General features: G+C 48.1%; 1 protein-coding gene across 2 annotated transcripts in view; it reads left to right on the top strand.

Moving 5' to 3' along the window:
• Positions 1-26,205, top strand: part of LOC144155327 ((Lyso)-N-acylphosphatidylethanolamine lipase-like) — a 32,760-nt gene extending 6,555 nt beyond the window's left edge. The window contains exons 2-7 of one of the 2 annotated variants that reach the window (XM_077686682.1): positions 6,985-7,136; positions 11,924-12,217; positions 14,030-14,299; positions 18,622-18,736; positions 23,422-23,608; positions 24,643-26,205. In XM_077686682.1, the coding sequence (XP_077542808.1) occupies positions 6,985-7,136; positions 11,924-12,217; positions 14,030-14,299; positions 18,622-18,736; positions 23,422-23,608; positions 24,643-24,885 (1,261 nt within the window). In that variant the 3' untranslated portion in view covers positions 24,886-26,205. The remainder of the gene's footprint in view (positions 1-6,984; positions 7,137-11,923; positions 12,218-14,029; positions 14,300-18,621; positions 18,737-23,421; positions 23,609-24,642) is intronic. The other variant, XM_077686683.1, reaches the window with a different exon arrangement.
• The last annotated feature ends 382 nt before the right edge of the window (positions 26,206-26,587 follow it).

Raw genomic sequence — 26,587 nt, 5'->3', positions numbered from 1 at the left:
GGGACGCCTTCTTTCGGGGTACGTCCGCAGCGGGACAATATTAGCGTACTATATGTGAACAATAACCTCACTACAAGCGGCGCTGATGCTCGCGATCGCGCCGACGGCGCGGGCGCTAGACACATTACGCGTGGCGTGATCGTGGGGTGGTCGCCAGGAGGCACCGTCGGATAAACATATCTTTGTTCGCAACGCTCGCGAAAGAATTTTATCATCCCTTCTTAAAGAAAGCTTAGAGAAACGCAAAAGTTAAAAGTGCGTTCAACCTTCGCTGAAAGTGCGTCCATTCGATCGTGGTGGTGGTGGTGAAACTTTATTTCCAAAAAGGGTCCTGAAGGACACCTGACCGGTGTCAAGGTGTAGAGGGCATCTCCCACGTCGGGACGGGGAGCCCGAGCGAGACTCTCCGCCGCTACGCGGGCCTTCTGGACAGCCCAGAGTTGATCGTTAAGTTCACTGCTCCTGAGAGCACTGTCCCACTTGACCTTATCCTCCAGATAGGAGGCTTGCGTAGCACAACCACACAACATATGACCCAAGTTCACACGCCCATCACACTTTGAACACGTAGCAGTTCCGTCGTAGTCCGAGTCGATGTGGCTCATCCTCCAAGGATTGGCGTATGAGTCCGTTTGTAACATGCGGAGAGTGACTGACTGCGCCCTGTTGAGTCCTTTATGTGGGAGCGCAAATTCCCGTCGATTTAAGTAGAAGTGCTTGGTGAGCTCGTTGTAGGTCTGAAGTTGATCCTTGAAAGCCCTTTGTGGAGACGGGGGTGGTTGGGAGGGTGCGCGGCTGCTGAGTCCTCGCGCCGCCTCGTGTGCGGATTCATTGAAGTTCCGCTGTCCTCCCCCGAGGTCGCCCATGTGGGCTGGAAACAAGACTATCAAATGATTACTAATGTGTCTATCTTCCAATAACTTGGAGACTTTGGCATCAACCACTCCCCTGGCGAAGGCTCGAGTGGCCGCCCTAGAGTCGCTATAAATGACCTTATGTTGAGGATCAAGCAGAGCAAGTGCAATGGCCATTTGCTCAGCAACCTCCGGATTCTTGGTAAACACGGAAAGTGCGTTGCACATCCGTTCTTGAGCATCAATGACGGCTATCGAAAAGGCCTGTCTTCCATTTATCTGAGCAGCATCTACAAAAGCCGACTCCGTAGGGCTCTCGAGAGCTGCAGCTAGAAGTGCCTTGGCTCGAGACAGTCTCCTTCCTTGATTAAAGACAGGGTGGACGTTTCTGGGGAAAGGACGGACCACGATGGAGTCTCTGATTTCTCTGCTAAGGTGTTTAACACTCTCCTTATTCTGTTCGGTAAAGATGCCCAGAGTGACCAGAATGTCTCTGCCTGCTCTAGTGCCTGACAGTCGACCTACCTGCGCAGTGTGCTGGGCTTCTGCGATTTCTGATAACGTATTGTGAACCCCTAGTTTCAGTAGGAGATCTGTGGATGCATTGATAGGAAGCCCCAAAGCTACCTTAAAAACACGACGAATCATGGTGTCGAGGCGTTTCTCTTCGGTTTTCTTCCAATTGAGCATAGCCGCGACGCAAGAAATGTGGCATAGGACGAAAGCGTGGATAAGCCTGATGGCGCACTCCTCGCTTATACCCCTATTCCTGTTGAGAATGCGTCGAAACATTCGTAACGCGTTTTCAACTTCCCCGGTAATCTTCTGTAACATTAAGTTGTTGGAACCGTTTCCTTCGATAATTAAGCCCAGAACTCTGATGGAATTGACCTCCGGAATGCGATTGCCGTGCATGTCAAAAAGCGCAACGTTGGGCCTCCTGTCCTGCTCCCAACCCCAACCCTTGGGCTTGCGTCCTGGTCTAGATGGGCTATAGAAAAGCAACTCCGACTTCTTTGAGGAGCATTTAAGACCCGCAGGGGCGAGGTATAGCTCTGTGGCCCTGACAGCTTTTTGCAATCGAGCCTCCAATTCACCGTCACTGCCCCCAGCACTCCACAGGGTAACATCATCAGCGTAGATGGTGTGTTCAACCCCCTCAATATCGAGAAGTGTTCTAGCTAATTTGGACATGACTAGATTGAACAAAAAGGGAGACAGTACCGAGCCTTGAGGAGTTCCCCTGTCTCCAAGCTCGAGGGGTTCTGATATAATATCTCCAATGCGTAGGGAGGCGGTTCTGCCGCTGAGAAAAGATCGAACGTAAGAAAAGAAACGCTCGCCGAGACTAAGGTCCGATATGGCCTGAAGTATAGCCGTGTGGCGTATATTATCAAAGGCTTTTTCTACATCAAGGCCCAGAATGGCCCTTGTGTCTTGAGTGACCCGATCTAGCAGCTTCTTTTTGATCCGGAGCATAGCTTCCTGGGTCGAAAGACCCGGCCTGAAACCGATCATGGTATACGGGAAAAGCTGGTTATCCTCCGCATAAGCGGAGAGCCTGTTAAGCACAACATGCTCCGCAACCTTGCCGAGGCAGGACGTCAGAGAGATCGGTCTGAGGTTTTTAAGTCCGAGAGGCTTGCCCGGCTTAGGAATGAGTATCGTATTAGCGTGTTTCCAAGTATCTGGGACGTAGCCCTCTCTCCAGATATTATTGATTTGTCTGGTTAGATAGCTGATGGAATTATCCTCAAGATTGCGAAGCACTCTGTTCGAAATACCATCAGGGCCAGCAGCAGATTTACTGTTAAGCTCCTGAATAGCAAAACGAACTTCTCCCTCCGAAAAATCTCCGTCAAGCGCGTGGTTGGGAGAACCCGTATACACTACTGGCGGACGGACGAAAGTCTGCGTTTTTATAAGTGGCAAATACTGACCGGCTAGATCTTCCAAGAGCTCGTCATCCTTAGCTTCCTTCCGCGCCTTGTGAATTATTTTGCTCAGTAGCGACCGCTGGGTTGGCTTGGATCTGGAACCTCCCTCATCACACCTTCCAATTAAGACCCAAACAGCAAACGAAAAACGAACCCGTGAGGCGACTTTTCGCCCACTAAGTAAACGCCTCAATGTATACCGATACGTGGTTTATTAGATACGTGTATACTACTGCACTCCTTCTTCATGCTTGTAATATCTAATCTAGAACCGTTCCTTTTTCGCGATTTTCAAGTAACCGTTTCGACACAGTGGAAGCCCGGTTTCGCGCACGCGCCGTGTGTCTGCAGAGATCTCATCAGAGCTTTTGGGTAGACCAACCGCTCTGCGGGGAAATGCGTTAGTTTTTTGACCGGACGCCATCGGTCCCCCTAAGAAAGCTCTCGCTTTAAAAAAGGAAGATCGGTTCCGCATGCGCAGCAGCGGCCAGGATGCGGAACATTCGGTTCGCGTTCAGAAGGAGCATATTGAAGGTGCGGCGTGATTTCTGCCGATCACCCCTGGCCACAAACTTGGAAGGCGCCCAGCTCTCTCGCTATCCGCGCGATCTCAAATATCAGCGTCGCGTGTTACAACTTTGTCGCTCTGGTCATCGGCCACTTGTGATCTTTTTCCGCGGCAAGTGCACCTGGAAGCGGTCCGTGTGTACTGCTGTACCGATGCACCGCGCAAAGTGCGTTCACCTCTTTCCTCGCCTCCGTGCGCTTTCTGAGAACGTAATCGTTTACGCTTCGGCGGTAATTGATTTTATATTCTCAGTATCAAACACACGCACTCTGGTGCACGCGTTCCCCTTGTGATTATGTTTTGGACGAGAAAGCGTAGACGTCTCGCGGTACACACATGCACACTGTCCCTGAGAGGCTGAGAAATCAACGAATCGACGTTCACCCTCTGCAGGAACCAAGGCACCGCGCAGTACCACGACTGAACCCGAATGCTAGAGTTGAGCTGGGGCTGCACCGGGTGTAGCAAGTGTAGTTGCTTCAAGTTCATAACGGCAACGGCGCTAAGGTGGCTTAACAGCGGCAGTGTATCACGTCAACGCGCGCGCGAATTTCGAAATAGGATTGCGCTCAATGCGTGACATCGCCTGCTTGTTCTCGCCTGGTTTGTTTGTAGTCGCTGCAGTAAATTAGGACAAGGTTAAGTCTGGGAAATCACGGAAACGACTCGTGTCACGTTCAATATACTCGCAGTAACGCCGCGCGAAACAGCCAGCCGGAAGCGTGATGAGGTACAGGGGCAACTTCCATTTTCTGGAGTTGTACCCCTGTGAAGCCTCTGAGTTGTTAAAGTAATCAGGCCAAAACACTCGAGTGAGCAACGAGCGCGTTCGAGACGCTGCTTTGCAATCAGTCATGCTCAGTATAGTATAGCCGAAACTTTGAACCAGGCTGCTTAAAGTTATGGCCCAGGCTATGCTGGTGTGACCACTTCACAGAGGACCCTCTTCTTCTCAAAAAAAAAAAAAAAATCCCAAGCATAATCGGGCCCCAAAGAGGGTCCACGCCGGTGTTAACTTCCCACCATTACGTGTCATATCGTTCTTAACTGCAGTACTTCCTAGTCCCTAGACAAGCGCCTGTAACATCGAAGTAAGCGAAGCCAGGCTTCCTTCCCACGCTCACCGATGATGAGTCCGTTGTGCTGGAGGGAGATTTCACCGTTGACGCCTCACGGCCCGTTGCGGCTGGACTGCTGTCCTCAGTGGTCGAGCGGTTTGGGTTGGTGTGCTACACGGACAGTAAGATGCCCACGACGGGGAGGACAACGGCCACGGCCAGCCCAGGGTTTGCCCCCTAGAGTAAAATTGTACTCCTTCCAAGTTTCATCCAGCTAATTAGCTAGGAAGTATGTTCAATCGCAAATTACATGCAGACGTATTTTGTTTCGTGCACTCCTTGCACTGCGCCCAGCTTCGCTGGTCATCCTTCTTCACAGAGCGGAAGGGCACTGAATCTTTTTGCGGACTTTTTTTTAAATGCACTCAAACTATATTCAAATCAGTATCTCTGATCGTGATTTTGTAGCTTGAAGAATTGTGCACCGCATGGGCTGCAGTAATCGGGCGACCATCATCACTACGCCAGCTGAACGTTGATGCTGCTGGCTTCGCCGGTCCGAAGTATACAGGACCTGTGCTATCACCTGTCGTTGCCGCCATAGCAACGGAGAAAAAGGAGGAGAAAACGAGCCCAGAAGTCAACCTTTCAAGAGACTAGACACGGCCCGTCCCCGTTTCTGAAGTGTGACTGAGCCCCTGTCATCCCAGGCATAGCTCCTCCGGAGACGAAGAAAATACTTCTCGAATTTCTCTGAAGTGAAAATTTTGGTTTCTCAGGAAGAATGCCAGGGGCAATTGTGCGTATGGCTTCCAACGGGGTCGAGCTGCTTGCGCTCTTGCCGAGGAAAGGCCAAAAGAAATGTTCCATATATATATATATATATATATATATATATATATATATATATATATATATATATATATATATATATATATATATATATATAAGGGTTGGCAGTAAAGAAAACCTCGGAAAGCAAAGGGGAGGTTGTGGTGGGTCATAGAAATAGATGAAGAATTTTTTGAGTCGAAAAGAAAGTGGTGAAAAAATCGCACCAGACCGGTATTCTGGAGGTCGTGGGTTCGGATCCCACCCGGCGGGAATTTTTTCACCACTTTCTTTTCGACTCAAAAAATTCTTCATCTATTTCTATGACCCACCACAACCTCCCCTTTGCTTTCCGAGGTTTTCTTTACTGCCAACCCTTATTTTCTGTCTTATTTCACGAAGCCCCTCATTTCCCATTTTCTGATTCGCTATATATATATATATATATAAAAAAAACTTTGGAGTCGAAATTGACACTTTGTAAAGTTTCGGGTCGCCAATATCAGCGGAAAAATAACAAAGCGCACGTGGACGAGGAGGTCGTGGGGGTCAGGGAGTAGGGCAAGTGGTGTATTTTGGGGAGAGCGGGGGTGGGAGCAGGTGCAAGTGTCCTTTTTGCACCCTCCGGCCGATTCTTTTTAGCGCTGCTTAAAACATACTTATTTGCACACTCACGCACGCACATTGGCGGTTCCAGAGGGGGGTCCGGATGTCCTGACCCCCCTTTAATTTCGGAATTTACAACCCCGAGAAGATGACCCCTCAGGTCGAAGGAAAGGTCTCGTTTGTCATTTTTTTCTTTCTATTCTTGTATTTCTGGTTTTCCAAGATTCCCATGAATAAAAAAAGGCTACTTTCCCGCTCCTCCTCCTCATCACCATCATCATCACTGATAAAAGCTGACCCCCCCTCAGAAAAAGCCTGGATCCGCCCCTGCGCGCGCACGCACACGCACAAAAACAGGAGAAGAAGCCTTAAGTCTGATTTGTTCTTTTTTCTGTTCCGTTTCGCTACACTACATGCTCCTCTGTATGCTAAAGATCCCACGCAAATTTCTTGCCATGGGTTGTTAAACTGACGTTCGCCCAACTGTCTTGTTTACGTGTCATTTTTGCGTAATAGCAGTAGCCTCCCCTCCCCCCTCCCCTTCCTCATGTACGAATACTCAATGCAGCATGTATAAATGGAGATGTTGAATAAACTAAACGTGTTAAAGTGTATACAGCTCTGGGTTGGGGTATCTATTTCCGCAATAAAAAGCAACAAAAAACGTGCAAAAAACGTACAAAACCAACAAAACAAAACTGTCAACAAAAAACGTACGTAACAGAGGCACCAGTTCCAGTTTGTGCAAAGTTGTAGTTGCAATAACAGTCGTAAGGGAAGGGCCAAACTCAATGAAGCGGAAACGATGAAAAGGAAGAAGACGCAGCGCGTTTTCGCAGCGTTTGAAAAGGCCCGTCGAGGCGCAGTGGGTGAGGCGCGTTTGGCTGCGCGCCTCTGGAGTCCTCCGGCGAACGTCAAGCAGGGCCAAGGTGTGGTTCACCCATCTGCGGAATTCTGAGAACGTGCGTCGGGGAACGCGCATGGGGGAAGAGGGGCGTTTGTGAGGAGGGCAAGGCCCCTTTTGTGTCCCCCGTAAATGGGGACTCCCCGCCGCCTGCTGCTCACAGTAGACCGGTCAGCTGCCCCCGCTCCGAGCAACCGATGCTGACCGACGGGCTCTTCGGACGCAGGCTGCGCTTCTACAAGGAGACCGTGCTGGACATGGTGCTCCGCATCTTTGGATACTTCCTCACCGTGATCACGCTACGCCTGCGGTCCTCCTTCTACTGGTGCCCGTCATCAAGACAGAGCCTCGACGATGCGGAGCGACGGGTTCTTGGCTGTGAGTAGCACCGTGCTGCATGCTGTATGGGTGGGGTCTCAGGGCGATCAGAGAATGCCCTACGCTCGCAGCCGCAGCCAATACGGCTCGCGCAAACAATGCGTGCTCCTTGCTTTGTTGACTATTTGCTGTGCGGTGAATCGCCTGCCGTTCACCAACTTTATTGGAAACGCAAGCGGTGACGTACGTCCTTTTTCCCGTGGGAGTAATGTTTTGCTTTTCCAATCACATTTGTTTGTTTCGGCGACTTAGCATGCCATGTCGAAAAATGTAAGGCCGAGAGAACGAGGCAGGCGCGCGTAGACACGCAAGCGCCTTGGTAATTGTGCCCCCCCACCTTCCTTCTTCCCGCCGATTACGAGTCAACACATCCAACGAGCCAGTGCATCCATCGTTGGATGTGTTGGCTCGTTGGATGTGATGGCACGATGGATGTATTGACATGCTTTTGGATGTAGCTGCTCGTTGGATGTAATGGCGCGTTGGATGTAGTGGCATGTTGGATGTGATGGCATGTTGGGTGCAGTTGCTCACCCTTCTGAAGAGGGAAGGTGTAATGACTGCAGTGTCGATAGACCCTGTCGGGACGATGACCCCTCTTCCTTTCTGGTGGCTTTGTTGTGTCCCCCTCCATCGGCGGGAGTGAGGCTTTCCTGTCCTCCTCCTGACCTTCGGGGGCGGACAAAGGGGGGGGGGGGGGGGAGCGCAGGGCAAAACCCTAATTGGTACGTGCGCTGAGGTAGGGGGGCGGCTTCGCTTACGACCGCTCACGCATTCTTCAACCAGTTCCTCCGGAGCTGTTACTAAGAGCGGTTGCATCAAGACTTGCTCCCGTGGCGGTCTCTGGGCGCTTGATGATTTATGAGGGTCCATCTGAGGATTTTTTTATCCACACCCTCGCGATTCCCATCCCGTGATCTTTTTCGCTTCCGCGCGTTCTGCGGAAAAAAAAAAAAAATAGTGCCTTGGCACCCCATCCCCTTGCCTTGACTAGCCGAAGCTGCAGCGCGTAATTGGCGACACAAAGGTCATCGGTGGCCCGATCCACGGGCGGGAGTTTTAGGCGAGCTCCCGCGCGAGCAGGCGCCATGCACGCTCGTTCCCCACTTCCCGTGCGTCGAGAGGAATTCGTGGAAGACAGGGGGCTGACCTCCACGGCGAATGTCCATCGGAATTTCGCAGCCCCTTACGCCAAAACCTCGGCCCAGAATAAAATTACGGGTTTTAAGGAGCTTTCGGGGCATGAAAATATAAAATTGTCTTTTGTTTTGTTTTTATTTTGATTTGTTTTTGGACAGGATCTCCAGGGTCTATTTCTTTTAAAAGACGGCATCAGTGCTCTTGTGATTATTTAACGCCTACTTATGAATCCGCATACTTTTCAAGCGATTTCTCCTGCAAATATGTGTTGAGGATAGTTCCTCGATCATCTTTCATTTGCTCGCTTTTCTCGTAATTGTTATTTGAATTGATTATTAAATTACTTAGACTTTCTTTTCATTTTTTTTTTCTGAGTAGCGAAGTTCTATTTCACAAAAGTACCGAATGTGAGCTTCAGATATATCAATTAGCCGCGATCCAACGTCGCTCATATTCGGGGACACTGCTTTGACGTGCATGATTGCTGCGGAAAATATTTCTCACGCACTAAGCGCTCTTCCGCGTTGTTAAACAAAGTAAACACCTAACTTATAAATGAGAATGAGATAGTTTAACACTGCAGTTAGAAAAAAATTACCAGTCATAACAGTATACCATTAAAGTGTTTCGAAACTCGGTGTTTTGTTTATTACAAAACCCAGTCTCTCGAAAAACCTGCCGTTTTCACGGCGGCACTCAAATTAGGACTGATTAACTGTAGTGGGTTCAATTATTTCTCGTACCAAACAACTCTTACACGTGGAAGAGAAGGCGTAGCGCAAGCTGCCCGCTGCGCTAAAAAACTCGATTCGCGGAGTTCAGTCAGACTGCGTTGAATTAATCCTACAAATGTAGTTATGTATAGGCGAGAGGGCATTACGCGCTGGAAGTAATTAAACGTGTGATGTCGTGGCGCATTGGATGTAATGACACAGCTTTGGACGAAGTTGCTCGATGGATGTAATGGCACGCTGGATGTAATGGCACGTTGCATGCAGTGGCCAAAATTGGATGTTTCTGCTCGTTGGATGTAATGGCACGATGGATGTGTTGGCCCCAAGTGGGGTTTGGAAGGGGGGGGGGGGGGGGGTGATTTGACGACGCCTACGTGGCGCGGGCCGTTTCTTTCGTTTTTTTTTTTTTTTTTTTTTTGCAAGGTAAGGAGCCCTGTATGACTCAAGAGAGAGGCGTCCTGATTAAGATTAGCAGTTGCTGTCAGTTTCGGTTTGTTAAGATCCCTCGTAAGAATCTTGGCGCGGTGCGAAGAAGGCCGAGACGGACTAAATGACACGCTGTCGTTTGGACAGTTGAGCCGAATGAACACGATTAAGGCAGCAATTTCGGTCATGGTATGAAACTTCCCTTTTCTTTCACCATGTGTTGACAGCAGGCGGAATTTGAAATATACTCCTTCCCATGAAAATGTCTCAAGACCACTAGAAACCATCCAAGCTTCCCATGTTCTGCAAGACGAACCGATTCGAGTCGCATTGCACCACACTCAAGCGGTTTAGAGTTAGTTTTAAAGGTCATTGCCCCGTTGCGTTCCCGACTGTTTTCGAAGATGCAATACTGCTATTCGTGTTCACAATCTGCCCTTCGGGGCTATTTTTTACACAAGCGGGGATTGAGGAAATAGAAAACTGCACTGAATGTCTCTCCAGATTGGCCCTAAAGTATGCTTTCCGTTAACAAGAGAGAACTTGAGGGCTGGAGGCACGTGACAATTTCTACAGCCAATGATAAAACATTTCAGACAATTTCCCATCCCCATATTCCCCGGTCATGTCCGTTTATTCGTTCATAAAACGTCTATATTGAATAAGAAAGGGGTTGAGGGAAGGGAAAGGAGCAAGGGTGGTTGGTCTTCCTATTCCGCTAGACCAAGACCTGCCGCCGCGGTCTCCACGGAGCCTGCAACACTCTTTGAGCAGGGCAAGTAAACCTGCGCGACGCTTAGCTTACACTACCAGAAATACCTGAGCCAAATATTACACGTGCACGTGAAGCGGTGAGCGCACAAATCACTGAAAGACGCGGAAAAACCAACCGCGCTCTCTTCAGCTCTCATTATGCACCCCTGACATGGTCTAAACGACGTCATTGAGGCCACGGCTGTCCGATCGGCTGTCACTGGTCAACTTCGCGGCTAATTTCTCGCATTTCCTGTGACGATACGCCGTCGTCAGCGCTGTGCGCGAACCTCATCTATGTATGAACCTGTAGGCACAGTTTTGCTGTTTCTTTTGTGCTTTGAGTGCGCGCGGAGTTTGAGTGATGAGCTCAATACTTCCCTTTCAACCAGACCACTAGACAACAAACGTTTATGGCTTCAAAAACGCCCTGCTTTTTTGTGGCACCAGACCGGAAATAGACCCCTCCACGTTGCGGAGAAAAGGAAAAAAAACTCCCCGGCCTGTGATATATCGAAGGCCGCGGAAGAGAACACCGCGAGCCGCCCCCCTCTCCGGGAGAGAGCGCGCAGCTTTCGTCGCGTTGTCCGCAGTCGAGTTGAGAGGGAACGATTATGCGCGATTTCTCATCGCGCGTAGTTTCGGTGATAGTGAACGTATTTTCATAATTCTTGAGGGAGGAGATTGCTGGGACAATACTCTTCTTGCCACTCTAAGGTGGTAAAGTTGGGTATAGCCGTTAGCAGCCTGCATTCGTGCGTTCACAGCATGGTGCCAGTTTCGCCTGCCAAGTTACCAGCCTAAAACAGGCAGGATTCCCGGAACATGCGCTTGTTTCTGCGGCTAACAAAGTTTTCCCGAAATTGAAAAATTCCGGAAGGTCAAGGCAGGCAAAGGAAAAACTACAGCGTTTTGCTGTTATCCGTATATGCACGCAATTTCGCATAGGGTGAAAAAGATAGCTTGCAGGTTCAACATGGACATGGTTTTTTCAGCAAAAAAATAAGCTAAAAAAACGTTGTCCCGCGATTGACAGCAAGTTAGACTACAGGAAGAAAAGAATGTCTTCGCACAAAAAGGGCTGTGGTGTAAAACACCAGTCCCAGTTTGTTGAATGCAAAACCAGCGTTGTGTACTGCATCCCCTTGTCGTGTGATAAGATATATATTGGACAGACGGGGCGGTGCATTAACGAGTGCCTGCAGGAACATCGCAACACGTTAAAGGGCACACCCACGTCCCACATTTCGTCGCATTGCTGTAAGAAAGGTTATTACCCCAAGTTTAACCATACAAGTGTTCTGTTTGCACACAATGACACGCGCACGAGAGAAATTTCGGAAGCCTTCTTGAAAAAAATTCTGACACGTGCATTAGCTCGCCCTCGGTGTCACTGCTGGATTGTGAAGTTGCTTATCTCAACAGTACTTGAGGTTCAGTTATCTGTGTTGTGGAGGGTGTGCTGTGGCTAGTGCGCAGGCTCAACTGTTTGTTTTCCTTCTTTTCAATAAAACTTCAGTTGTTAGTAGCGCTCGTGTTGTGTACTCCTCTCTCGTAACGTTTAGTTTGCGCTGGTTAATCATGACGATAGACTTTACCCCAAAATCTATTAGTCAATGGTACGTGTTGCAGGGTCCCTCTAAGAAAACGGAAATACAGGTCCAGCTTGAGAAGAGTGCTTCACGCCCATCTGCTGCCAGATGTGGGTTCTTGATGCGTTGGTTGCTCCCACAGCGATGGGGAAGCCGTACAGCGGGTACTACGTGGACGTCGGGCGCATCAGCGACAAACCTGCCCGCAGCAGCCGCGTGTGGACTGTTCAGCTGGAGCCAGACGCGGCCGGTGAGGACGCGCTGCCGCTGGTTCTGGTGCACGGCTACCTGTGCGGCTCGGCGCTGTGGGTGCTCAACCTAGAAGCCCTGTCTCGACGTCGGCGCGTCTACGCCATCGACCTGCTTGGCTTCGGCAAGAGCTCGAGGCCCACGCTCGCCGCTGACCCGTGCACCGTCGAGGACCAGCTCGCGCAAGGTACGCCCTGGCGCAGACTCGTGGCTGTGCATCGCGAGGCGCTTGTGTCGTTAGGAAAACACACCGCCGCATTAGTTTTGGCCGGCACGATGCATATAAAGGCGAATTTTAACGTCCACCCATTGCTGTCTCAACTCTGCTCGATATCTACCTTCGCACAGCGTAGTTCTGTGCGATCCCGGACAGTACCAGGCGGATTGATATTTCTAGTCGCTTTGACCGTCCGAAAAAAGAACAAAGTACAGTAATCCCTCGTTTACTTGAACTTGGATATCTCGCAATATCGGTAAAGTCGAAACTTTTTTCGCCATGCCTCCCACAGGCGCCATGTATTTGCCCCCATTTAACTCGAAACTCCGCTTATCTCGAAATTTTCAGCGGATTTTACGACTTCGAGTTAACGAGGGATTACTATGGGTACGCCTTTCGCGGCATAGGATTAGTACAACCCTCTAAACACTAATCTTTCAGCAACGTTTCCCGTCGTACAAAATTGAAACTAGATGCATGCTGCGAAATTTTAAAAATAAAGCAAAGGCGCACGAAGTCTTCGTGGTCTCTTTAAAGGGACAGACAACTGATTTTTGGGGTGTATAGGCTCTCTATCCCAAATGGAAGGGCACCACTTGAAACACATTAAACCGAAACGCTTATCCTGATAGGGCCCTAGAACCACGGAGGAAAAGAAATTAGGAGGCGGCATGACATCATGCAACCATCCTTCGCAAACCCGCCGCGCTAGGGCGTTGTGCTGCTGAGCACGAGGACGCGGGTTCATTTCCCACTCGCGGCGGCCGTTTTTCTGATGTAGGCGAAAAGCAAAAACGCCCGTGTGTTCGAAATTTCGGCGCACGATAAAGATCCACAGGCGGTCAAAATTAATCCGGATCCCTCCACTACGACGCGCCTCATCGCCTGTGTTGAGTCGGCGCGTAAAACCCTACAATCAATCAATCAAACCACCCTTAGCAAGCCCACCTCCGTTGACGTCGCTTCCTCGCTGTTCTCCTATACCGACCTAGCATGCGACCATGCACGTAACCCACAATACTTTTTTTTGCTTGTAGCTTCATGCCGACGTTTGTTTGGTTGGAGCCGGCGCGCTCTCACATGGCGGGGTCACGTGGCACAGTGACATCCGTACCGACTTCGATTTTACTTTTTGCGACTGGGCTTCACGCTTCTCCAGTGTGGCGCCGTCTCCTTACGCATGTTGACAAATCGAATGCTGGCAACCATGACATTGAGCCGTGTGGTAGTTCAGTCTTTCCTATTCCTTTGTGCGGTGTTTAAATGACGCATTGAACCCGACTGAGTTGTCTGTATACGCACGGTAGTGTCGCCTTTAGACACTACATGGCGGCAGCTTTCAGACTTCAGAAAGTTTTGTACCAACTTAAAATTATTTCCACCAATTCATTTAGAAATTCCTTGTGGCTACCGCACTAAATAAAACGGTGGATCTCATATGAGCTAGAGGACATGGAGTCCACAAAAATCGGTTTTCTGCCCCTTTAAAAAGGGAAAGTTCAATGGCTCACACAGCTGCCTTCAAGGGGCGTTATGGTCTTGCCGGTCCCCGTCTCCTTTGAAGCTATGACTCGATGACTCGATTACCAGAAAAAGGCACCTTCGAAAAGGTAATCAGCGAACAGCTACTCCAGCATCATCGTCTCCCGGGATCAGGACGAAGGCGACTCTCATAGACTTCCAATAGTTCCTATCCTGCTCTACCCAAAGCAGTTTCTTGCTCCGAATTCTCTCATTTAATTCCTCACGTGAGACGGTCAACTCTTCGCATGGTATACGCAGCGCTCGAGGCTTGGCGAAGCGAGCTGGGCTTGGACCGTTTCCTGCTGCTCGGGCACAGCTTCGGCGCCTTCGTGGCGTCTGCGTACGCGCTGCGGCACCCCAAGCACGTGGCGCACCTCATCCTTGAGGATCCGTGGGGCTTTTCCGAAAGCCGCGTGCCTGACAAGGCGTTCCAGCTGTGGCCGTGGCTGGTGACCGCCTTCACGCGTGGAATCCAGTTCTTCAGGCTCGCCGATATCTGCACGGTACTTCGTGCGGGGGGAATCCTCGGTGAGTATCGGCGTCGATGCAGTGCTACACCCGTCACTGTACTCCTCCTGCCTATCAGCTGCTGGAGCCACTTTTATTGACCTATTACTAGGCGTCTTATTTTTGAACGCATGCCAAGCGGCGAAAGAAGTGGTTGCTTTATACCCGTAAATCGAGACGCAACCGAAGAAGGCTTACAGAAAAAAAGTTTGATAACGAGTTTTGAGGCATGTGTTTCCCGGTAAACACGCATAACTTGTGTGAATGGATGCTAGAATGATTTTGTGTCAAATAGCAAAACGTATGTGGTAACGAAGAAGGGGTCAAGAGATAAAGGCAGTATATTATTTACTCTTGAAAAATGAATAAATGAAGAGGAGGAGGAGCAGAGACATTTTCGATGTATCTGTAAATGAGTGTACATTTAACTTCGATATTTATGGTAAATATCGAGTAACAGCTCGTTTTCATCCGTCCTCCTCAATACCGGAAAGGGGAGGGGCGGAGTCCTCTGCATTTGCAACCTCGCTTCGTCCCACCCTTTAACGGGTGCATGCTCTTGTGTGCGCTGGTGGCTTGAAGAGCAGTTCAATTAAATTTTGACAGCGCGTGGCAATGTGATTGTATTTAAAATGCAAAAAAAAAAATCTGACCCGCGCCTAATACCCGTGCTACGCGACCGTTTCGAAAGCCTTTGAGTCGAATGTCATTTGACTCAAATGACACCTTTGAGCTGCTACACGACGTTTTTCAAAGGCCTTTGGGAAAAATTGCATTTGAGTCAAAGGAGCACCACCAACGACCTTTGAGGCTCTCAAAGGCCTCCGAGACGCGAATGGTCGTACTCTCAGGCGCAGTTTCTGCATGCCGTAATTACAAAACAATTATTTACGAGTAGAACTTGGTGTTTAAAGTTCACGATCTTCGTTTTTCACTTGTTTTTGTTCTACCACTCGCTCTACGATTACACGGTAACTGAGTACTCTCAACACCGGCGGTGCGAAAAAAGAAAAAAAAAAAAGAAACTGGCTGTTTGTGCGTTTTTTCGCGCTTGTGGATTGTTATCAATTTGATCCCTAATGATTATTTTTCGCACATTTTAACTTAATTTTAATTTTAAAATTTTTGTCAAGAACGAAACAGGGAAGCAGTGGGGACACCAAAACATGGCAGGCGAACGCGGAAACTTCAAACTGCCTTTGAGAATTGTCGTGTAGATCGGCGGAACTCCGTCCAGTTCGAATGACATTTGAAATTTCGAAGGCCATTCGACTCAAATGACCTTTTAAACACTCGTGTACCACAGGTATAACCCACGAAAGAGAGGATGCTCCGAACAGATACGGGTGCTGGTTAGCAGACGACGAGGAGGTGGTGTCGTTACGGACTAACGCACTTGCCATTTAAACAAACTAGCCGCTCTGTTTCCTGCTGCTGCCTTGTATTGTTTATTTTGCAAATAGACTAACTGCCCGCCACGTATAGCAACCCGCGCGCCCGCGTGTGTACACAAATACATAAATTACATTGTACTGATATCGTTTGGAGACTGATGGGAGGCCAGACGTAAAAGAGGGTTCGGCGCAGCTGTAGGGACCAGGCCGTTGCGCTCGGCGTGGCCTGCTCTAGGTGAAGCGTCTTCGGCATTTATTATGTACATTTTCACGAAATTCAACATTGGCCCAAGTTCCTTGATTACAATCACCCCCGAGCAATAATCTGACCACTTAGGAGCAAAATAAAACCAGTTGATCGTTATAGGGCTTGGGGTGCTGCGCGTGGACAACCTCGCGGCCGTGACAACGGAAATCGAGAGAGGGAGCCATAGGTTATAGGCCAGGTGCCCTTGACGACGGGTTATGGGCCATGAAACTTCGGGAAAATTTCTTGAAGAGGCTCTCAGTTGTAAAAGGAACCCAAAGCCAGACAAGGGAACCGGCAGGGAAATCGACAGTATACACTAAACTTTTTTACACCCTTTTTGGCCAAAAAGGGTGTAGCATAAGTGGAAAAAGGGTGTTGGGAGCCCATTACGCCCTTTTTCTTGAATCTCAACACCCTTTTCCTAGCTCTACACACTTTTTTGTGTGAAAAAAAAGGGGGTGATCAACTTCAACGCCCTTGCTTTTTCTTAGGGTGTTAAAAGGGTGCGGAAAAGGTGTTCAGCTGTTCTTTGAATAAGGTCATGCATACATTTGTAATTGCACTGTAAAGAAGAAGACATCCCCGCATACCCTCCTCTACTCGCAAGAAATATTCATAAGCAAAAAGAAAAGACTGTTCGTCTGCAATGATCGCTCGTTTCCATATACGGTGTGTCCCATGCGCCAAGTTCAGCTTTGGCACGTGAAATATCAATTTGAACATTAAAAAAACTATAGTTGTGTGGGAAAAAGGGTGTTGAACGACGGCAACATGCTTGGCTTTCTGTAGGGTGTTGAAAAAAGTGTTCAGCTGCAAAAAAAAAGAACAGCGCAGCTGCGGGTCCACCTAGTTTCTTCCGGTGTCGCTAAGTTTTGCTACGTTTTCTAGGCTTTGCGATGTTCTTGCTAAGCTAGGATAAGCTCTTAGGGGTGAGGCCAAGTTTAACCGGATTTTACAAGGCTGTTCCAGTGTGCCCCCCACACTGACAGCGGATCCAAGAAGGAAACAAGCTAGGTCGACCCCCCCCCTCCCCCCTATGCTGTTTCTCCAGCCTTGCACCAGCATTGCAAGCTGCGCCAATTCTTTTTGCGTTTTAAAATACAAAAAAAGACTAGTACCTTTGAAATGGTGTAGTCAGAGGTGCGTATACGCTTGCGCCTTCTGTGATAACACTCGAACAGGCTACAAAGCCGGCTTCACTGGTATAATACGTTATCTGCGGTGGTGCACCCTTTACAGGGGCGCAGTTCGTTTTCTGTCTTTTTTTGCGAACGCCACCGAACCTAGTTCATGGTTAAACAGCTTCACTTGTAATAAAGTATGCCAATTTATGTTGTGTGAAACATCGTGAGGTACAAAACATACTCTGCTTGTAGAAAATGTTCTGTCCACCCGTGTAAACGGGCATGAAATACCTCTAAAGTTGGAGGTCTCTTACACCCTTTTTCTTTACACCCTTTTTCTTAGTTTCCAACACCCTAATTTGTAGCTTTACACCCTTTTGGTAAAAGGGTGTTAAAATATTGAACACCCTTCTGGAAGGGTGGTGAGATGGCGGGGAATATTTGTCTGGTATTTAATAAAATTTTATGACTTATTGAACATAACTACCTCTCGATTAAAAAGTTTTTGCAAATCCGCATGCTGATTTGTATATGCTTATTCCGAAGTTAGCGCTAAAATATATTATTTTTGCGAGAAGCCCACTGGCTCTATTGGAGAACTTTCCCCTGCTTGCTATAAAAGAATGAAGAGCAGGTATATTTCTAAGTCTGTACTCGCTGTCCCCATGCATCCAGTTGGTTTTCTTGCTCAATTCATTTGGTGGTCAAGTGTGACTTGTGCATGCAGAATGTGTGTGTGTATGGGATGCTGCGCTCTCGGCCCATCCACAACGTCACGCATAGCTCCGCTGCCCGCACCCTTATTTTAGGGTGTTCACACGAACACCATTTTTTCGTCTTTACACCCTTTTTAGCCAAAACACATTTTAAAGGTGTTCGCCATGGGACAAGATTCTTGCACCCTTTTCGGCCAAGAAGGGTGTAAGAATGTTTATTGTGTAGGTTGGCAGTCTCCGCAGCAGTGCTGTAGCAGCGGTTGATCCGCGGTTACCGATTGGGCAATCTTCCGGAATTCTTGAGCTTGCGCGGGTGCTTCAGGACGTTGGTGTACACTCGGGAGCATCAGGTCTGTACAGGGAGTACGGTATCCTGGGGGCACTCGGAATTCTACGTTTGCCTTCCATTCAAATAGAACAAGCGCCGAGGGCACAAAACGAAAGTTTAACTGCAACTTAATCTAAACTCGCATGGCTCATCACTCTTCAGATGCCAAATCTGATCTCCTTTTTATTTGCTTTATGGTCTCGTCACGCCAAATCCACATGCCGCATTTCCATTGAGAGAATGCACCACCCTACAGGGCAACTAGGTCAGCAACACGTAGTATTATGGGAACAATGCTGCACGATCAAATTACGAGTCGTGCACCTGTTCTCCGTACTGGCATCGTGTACTACGTCACTGCCAGTAATTTCGTTGCTAAAACTAGCGTCGGTAGCGGTCGTAGTTCCCGTTACCAAATGTTATTTTCGGTGTTCGCGTTTTCTCGCAAATCATCTCTAGACCACCTATAGGATTATCCACAGTAAAACGTCTCATTGCATGCAGTCTACTTTTTCTTTTGTTCTTTTGCAGGACCTGCAGTTCTCAGGGTCGTGCTTTCACACGAAACGAACATGTTTCGCAAGATCGTCCGCGACGAAACGGCGATCGTCAGTTATTTCTACCACTGCAACGTGCGGAGGCCCAGGTGCGTTTTTGGCTTCCTCGGTGGTTTCGGCCGTAACCGGAGGCCATCGTTCCCCTACACCCCGCCCTCACTCTCTGATCGTAATCGCCAGAGCGTATGCCGATTGCCTTCCGCCCTTCAGGGCGTTGTATATACTGTACCCACCGCGTGCTCCTGAAACGTGGGGCCTTGGAGGGGTCTTTCTCTTGTATGGCATCAAGTCGTGTCAGACCACCAATTTACAAAAGATATGTTCGTAACAAAGGCGCAGCCACCGACCCTTTTCCGCGAGCGGAGTCGCTGCTTGGAATAACCAAGTTTCATTAGGCTCTCCGCGCTCTTTCTGCAGTTTTAGACCTGCCTTCGCTTTCTACCTCTTTGCTCATGCGTTGACGTCAGTTGCATTTAGGTGCGTGTCGATTGATTTTGGTGGGTGCAGCAGACGGTCAGGAAGGGAGTTTTTTTTTTTAGTTGCCTCACTGTCTTTCCCACCACCTGTTCTGCTTCAGTGGTTAACTTCGCTCTTTCTTTCGTACCTGGCCGCCCCAAGAAAAAATGGATATCCCATGCTACTACTGATTATTAGACACTTTGGCAGAAGCTTTGAGGGGGGTGTGTTCCGCTGAGATTAAGGGCTGGCTCACTGCAAGCCTGTCGCCAAGTGGGCCCGAATTAGCAGCTAAAGACCGTTAAGTACCTTCCACATACGAAGGCTCGAAAGCTCGGCCGCCGCAATCAAAGGCGGTAATTGCATCCCGGCCGTGATATCAGAAACCTTAAGCAGCTGCTCCACGCATGCAATTCTTATTCACTGTTCTTCCCAAGGGATGGCAGCAGATGGCTACCAACCTATTGCTACTTGCATTTTTTTCTGCACCTGATGAAAAAAATCCGATGGCCGGGTTACGACTAAGCGTAAAAGCTCGGATTCGTGGCGTTACGCAGTGCAAGCATTGGATTCGTAGATTTGATTTGCTTTGTTGCGAGTTATGATTTCATAAGGGTCTGATGCATTCTTTTTTTTCTAGAAAAGTCGTATGCTGTTATTCTAAGAGGTTATAAATTCCAAATTGCTGCTTCAAACCCGAGCTCGGAAAACGCCGATCATCAAAAGAATCTTTTAATCAAAGTATTTGTTTTTTGAAGCTTGAAGCTTCGAATTAGCCCTCCCATAGCATTTTGAACCCATGAATGGAGTCAATTACTGAAAACGCTGAATTAACGTAATTCAACATTGCGGTGTCTTAGAAATGAAACAAGCCCACATTGGTCTGAAACCAAGTGCACTTTACGGATTTTTTTTTTTTTTCACATGAAACACTGTCTCAGTTGACAACAGCTCACAAAACACGCAGTCTCGCTCCTCGCGAAATCGCAGACCAAGTATTAAGCGGTGAAAACTGACACAAATTGTACGTTGCTTCGTCATTCCGCATCGAACGTCCCAGGTAGCTAGGGCACTCCACTCCTTCAGAATGATTGCAAAACATTCACCGTGACTCACACGAGTCGGTAAATTCGTACCACAGAATACTCTGACCAATATATTTCTCACATAAGCAGCATTTGAACTGAACAGCTGTGCACTAAAATTGCACATTTGTAAAAGTGAAAAAAAAAAAATTCTTCGAGGAACTTGTCTGCTGACTTACTTTGAATGCGAAAGCAATATGGCTTCCCCTGGTCCTGTGTGGACCCGCGAGATGCGAGCTCTCGTTTCGTGTTGTATTTCTTTTTCGTTAATATTTAAAGTGACTCGAAAACCGTGTTTCATGTGGCGTCCGTAGAGTAGGGGTTAAGTCAACTGCTTGTCACCGCACGTTCCTGGGAAAGCTGTATTAATGCATTCACATTAATGCTGCTAGCTTTTAGTTACCAATTTGTAAAAAACTAATGGGCGCTTGGAACTGGACGTAATTCAGTAAATAGATGCTCATTTGGAATTTTGTTTGCAAGAAAGTCTCAGTTGCATACTAATTTTTTGCAACCTATCTCTTGCAAAAAAGATAGCTTTCAATTTTCCTTTTGCAGTGTTTTACCGTCCCCACAAGTCATCTCTTTCCAATAAAAAGTTCCACTACTACTACTATGAGCTCAAGTAACACCTGTGCAGCGAGAGTTAAATAAAACCGCAAAGTAAAAAAGACGTGTGGCTACAACTTCGGCTGTTAATTATGCATTTTTGTGGTCCCAGCTAAAATAAGCTTTACATCCCAAATCACAAACAGACCAGTACGTTAAGAGACAGGAATCAGGATAGCGCTCATTCTGTTTCTTTCACGTCCTTGTTGGTTCACGCTTGTATTACGACGAAGTATGAACCAACTAGTCCAGCAATGTGACCCGAAGTGTTTTTTCAAGGCGGAAAAATGTTTGTTGACGTTGAGTACCACTACATACCTAAACCACGCAATCGTCTATCCGGTGGATGAAACCCAGTGTCGACGCCTATGACTTTGTTAGTGGTCCTAAACTTGAGGACGCTCATACTGACTTCCCTCTTCAATAATTTTTTTCGTTTGCTTCTGCTGAACGTAAATGATGCCCTACCTTGTCGGAATCACAGGTCGCACACAAGTGGCTTTCCCGAGCTGATGAATGGCAGTAGGCAACGCGATGGGGGCCAGAAAGAGCTGTGTAGATTTCTAGCCATTTTATGCCGACAGCGCGTACGATACGAGCCGTCACGCGTTCACAAATTGTCGCGGACGCCGAGGGGGTGCGCGGGAAGCCTTTGCGAACCGGCGCACGACGTGCCTTATAAAACGGCGACCCCAGCCCTGTCCAGTCGCGGATGGTTAACGCCGTGGCAGACGCCGGTCCTTAATGGCCGAGGCTCGTTTCTCAAAGGACAAGGACGCGGAGTCCCGTGGTCGCCGTGAACGTTCCAAACCGGACCTGTGCAGCTATTCGCAACGCGTCCATGCACTCGCAAAACTGCCCGCAAGGTGACGAGAAAGGCGCTTTCGTAAACCAAAAGCCTCTACGAGTCCTCAACGCACAATTTGTTACGACGCTGCCTCTACTACGAACGGTACCCTGGCGAGCACGCGCTCTCGCATGATAGAGGTAGCCTAATAACCCAAGTTTCAGGGCATGCGCTCCCTGACCGAGAGTTTAATTTTTTTTAGGGGCGAAGCTCCTTAAGGCGTGGGTCTATCCATCATCGACGTATGTATGTAGCCACCTCTAGTTTAGTTCTTGGATTGTTTACTAGATGGCGTGGAGTTTAGTTCTTGGATTGTTTACTAGATGGCGGTACTTGTATATGATGAAAAGATGCGCTTGGATTGTTTACTAGATGGCGTGGCTACCTCTAGTTTAGTTCTTGGATTGTTTACTAGATGGCGGGGAGCGTTGTAATAAAATCCGTTCGCTGTTGGCGCGCGCTCGGAGTCGCCCGATGGATAAGGCTGCAGATGTGCGAGCCCTCGAGGCAGAAGCGCTCCGTGAAGCTGCGCGACGCCGCCGCCAAGATCCTGCCGTACGAGAGCGGGAGGCCGAAGCGTGTCGTCTGGCTGCGCGACGACGCCGCCAAGATCCCAGCGTTCGAGAACGAGAGGCCCAATCGTCACGGCAACGGCGCGAGGACCCTGCCGTACGCGAAGCGGCACAGCTGCGGCGCGAAGAGGATCTCCAAAACGTCAGAGAACGGGAAGCGGCGAGAAAGCGCGCGTATCGGCAGGCAGACCCCGATTCAGTGAGAGCTCGTGAGGCGTCTGCAAAACGCATCAGGCGAGCTCAGCCCCAAGGTGCCGACGCGCGGTTTAAGCGAGACTTTCTAGACGTTACGTTCGGACACAGATGTAGTGGGCGAACTTTCACTGAATAGTCACGGTTTTACCGATGATTTCCCCTCAGGAGCTTCGCCCACTCATCATCATTCACCCCGTGGATATGCTGTGAATTTTTTCTTTTACTGCCGGCTTATCCTAATTTTGGGTCACAAGCCGTGAGGCAAGAGGCGCGTTGTGGGAAGAACCCAAAGCCGATACCCAGCATCGCGCTCGCTCCCCACGGCGGACCCAAAACCGGCGCCATCACTCTCCGGCCGCCGCTGCGCATCCCTTCTCGTCACTGGGCGCTACGCAAGCTCGCGATACACTTGAATGAACTTTCAACAAATATTTGTTGAAAATTCCTTCTTTAGGAGGCAGTATTGCGGTAAAAAAAAAAAAAAAAAAACCTGCGTGCAGTTGGGGAGTTGGGGAAGCGGGGCCCGACAGGTGGCTAAATTAAGCAACCTTTCCTTGTATTCTTTTTCCATACAGTGCGATCTGAATGGCTTTTTTTCTTAATACATGCGTGCACATTATAAAGTAATGTGAGGGCGGGCCAAGAAGCTGCCGGGAATGGTCGAGAAATGCCACATCTGTCCATTTTGCCATGATTTGAAGCGCAAAAAAAAAAAAAAAAACATGGACGAAGAATAGAGTAGACGAGACAGCGCCTGTTTCGTCTACTCTGTTCTTCGTCCGTGTTTTCTTTTGTTGCGCTTCAAATCATGGCAACTATTCACCAACTAGCCAAGCAAGAAGTTCTTCTCTTCTGTCTATTTTCATTCATTGAAATTCACTTCGAGGGGTGCAGCACATCGACTGTCGGCTCTATCGAAAGCAACTGTGCGCTTGAGTGATTGGGTTTAAGCTGATGCGCGCAACTTTTGTGGACGGCACGCTTTCATCTTGTCCATCTCCTGCCTGCAGCGGCGAAGCGTCAGTGAAGGCGCTGATGCACAAGTTTCCGTGGACAAAGCACCCCATGGGCACAAGATTGGTGGCGCTTCCGCCGGAAGTGGGGCTCACCTTCATCTATGGCGCACACAGCTTCATGGGCCGGAAGCCCGCATTCGACATCCGCAAAGCCCGAGCGCAGTCGTTCGTCCAAGTTCACGTGAGTCGCCTTTGGGATGTTTCCAGTTTTTGGCCTGTTGCTGGGAAATTGGCCTGTGGTTGCTTGGCTGCCACTAGCAGGCAAATGAATAGTTTATCACGAACGACTAAACATTGTGAACGCAAGGGCAGAGGCTATGTAGAGCAGCACTTAATTATCTGTAAAAGGGAGGGATTTAAACAATAGCAAAAATGTATATGCCCTTGCAAGGCCAAAACATGACTGAAGAATTGCAGAGTCTGAAATACTGGTCGACAAATAACCAAGCAAGTGCTATATGCTCTAGGTCATGCGATCTGGGGCGGTATTCTCGCGTTTTGTCCCTTTTGCGTCCCTCTCAAAAGTGTCCCTTTTGGCGAGCCCTGATTGGCTAAAAGCAAACAACCGGATGTGACGCCATGCAAGCACGGCGGAGCTATGAGCCGTGGCTACTCTGAGCAGACGATTTGGAGCAGGCGATTTTTCGTCGCCTTATTGTTGGTTCGCCTGCGGAACAATATACACATAAAATGTACTCTGATACGGTTTCAGTTCTTTAAAATGCGTTTGCAAGAACAGTTACGCTAGTTGAATCAAAGGCCCACTGCTTAACCGGAAGTACGTCACGATGACAGGGACGCAAAAGGGACGTTTTCAAAAGGGACAGTTACGAGAATACCGCCCCTCAACGGGGCTTTCGGCCGTACTGGTGCTGGTGATCACAATGAGGAACCGATTTGTAAAAGCATGCCCGAAATTTGTTCAGATGTTGCACGTTGTAGGCTTCTGCAAACACGTGTAAAATGGGAAGCAACGGGAAACTTTTCGACAAAGAAATTGTCAATCAGGCGACAATTATTTTATTACAAAGCAAAATATTTGGTAATTTATTTATTGATTAGTTTCTTTGTTCATCTCTTTGTGTTTTAATGTTATTGATTCTGACTGATTACGCAGCTCTTGAACACATTCCGACAAGACAACACGTTTGTAGACTTAATTTTTGTGCACTTGGTGTCTCTCAGAATTTTTAACCTGGAACTGATCACTAACAGGTACTAGAAGACTGTGGTCACAACTTGCACTACGAGAAGCCCGAAGAGTTCTGCGGGGTTGTCAACAAAGCCTGTGAACTTGTCGAGGAGACTATGCACCAGAAGGATGAACTGATTCCCCCCACCAGCGAGACGGCCGCCGTATCGTCGTGTTTGCATGATCTACATTGGGGTGAGGACAAGAATACGAGACCCACTGTTCCAGATCCCGAACGTAGCGATCTCACCGTTTTCCACTCGTGAAATGTGCGCGACAGTAGAATGGCTATCGACCGATGGTCCATTTCATGACTTGTCTTCCCAACGAGGCGCTCTGCCGCGTTGTGACTGCTGGGCTGCTCCTAGCAATGATTATCCTAGCAATGATATCCATGCACAGGCCTCTAGCGAAGCCTGATTCAGCAGTAATTGTCGTTCAGTGCTTTCCTCATCGGGAGAGTACTGTGTGAATCTAACATAAGACAAACTGTGGTGACAGCTTAATGCAAGTATACAATATATCGAGCCATTGTATCTAATTGAAACACATCTGTTGTCGATAATATATGATAGCTCGACAAAATTCCACTAATGTTTGAGGGTCAAGTAAATTTTGTTCGCCATTTCAAAATTCCATAGTTGTGATTTTACCAAAAACCTTGCTTATAACAAAGTGGAATAGTTGCTATTCGCAGCCCCACTGCAACTGTTTTTTCGAACTTGCGAACACTAGATCGTTGACTTGTCATAGTCTTTATGTATGTATCAATTAAGAGCAATTTTTCGGCATTTTTGTCTCCTTCAGTACTTGTGCAGTTTAGTCAGCCCCACCGAATCGCTATTTTAAAGAGGAGCAATTAGAAACGTGATTGGTAAATAAATGGCACCCCATGGATTTTGCGAGTGTTTTCTGTACAAAGAAGTCTGTTTCGACCTTCAGTGTGTCTTTCAATACTCCAATTCTATTTGTGTTTTATATGCGTGTGTAGTAGTTTGTCAAATCGCGCTCCCTCACTCGACCATTTCTTAAGCGTTCTTGTTGTATGTTAATCAAATCTCAGTGCATTTCCACAGCATGTTTCACACAATTTCTCACAAACATGACACAAACACAAATGATGGCATTGATTCCTGCTGAATCCTGGCAGGCAGTGTTATTATACATCGACCAACACGAAGAAAAAGATGTTCACGCAATCACTGGTAGATTAGCATTGTGGATATGTGGTCTACGGATCTCCAAATCCAAACGGGAAGTCCTCATACTGCCACCATGCAGAATTTCTGAACTAGGCTTCTCTGTAGACCATTCAGACAATTCTCCAGGGTGTGTGAAGTCTCTGAGCAAAATTTGCGTACTAATCTTGCGGTTTACGGTATCATTGGCCGATCGATATAAGGCTGGAAATGTCCCGACTGTGATTTTACCTGGGGCCCCAATTTTTCATTGACTTCTCTCGATTTTTTTCGAGGGTGCAAGTAACGGAATGATAGAAATTACATTTCATAGTAATTACATTTCATAGTAACTTTATTGTATTTTATATGAAGGCAAACCGTCTAAAATTTTGTTGACAGTACTTTCTCATCTGAATGAAACAGGCAATATTATTGGAACTTTATGGGGAATGCTAAATTTTTGGAACAGTTTAAAAATTTGACACTTTTTTAGCCAACTTCATTAAGCTTTCTAAACATTGGTACACGTGACATACTGTTTCTTAATCTGTGCTCAGTTGGTTAATTGAAAATTTCGATGCATACTGTGTGTTCTCCCCCTGTCATCATTTCTCCCCTGTTGTGGTGCACTGATTTCACCTTCAATATCAGTCTGTCCTGTGTGTAGTGCGCGACACGAGACCTCGGTTTTATCTCATGTTGCGAAACGTATTCCTGAGGTCTTAAGAACATCGGATGAAATGTAATATCACCCGTGAGTGTGTACAAAACGAAATGATTTTTTTTT

Source organism: Haemaphysalis longicornis, unplaced genomic scaffold (assembly GCF_048455015.1).
Source record: "Haemaphysalis longicornis isolate Haplotype H1 unplaced genomic scaffold, Haemaphysalis longicornis Haplotype H1 scaffold_1, whole genome shotgun sequence".
NCBI classification, from domain to species: Eukaryota; Metazoa; Arthropoda; class Arachnida; order Ixodida; family Ixodidae; genus Haemaphysalis; species Haemaphysalis longicornis.
Note: the sequence above shows the minus strand (reverse complement) of the source record. Positions and strands in the feature narration are given on the sequence as shown.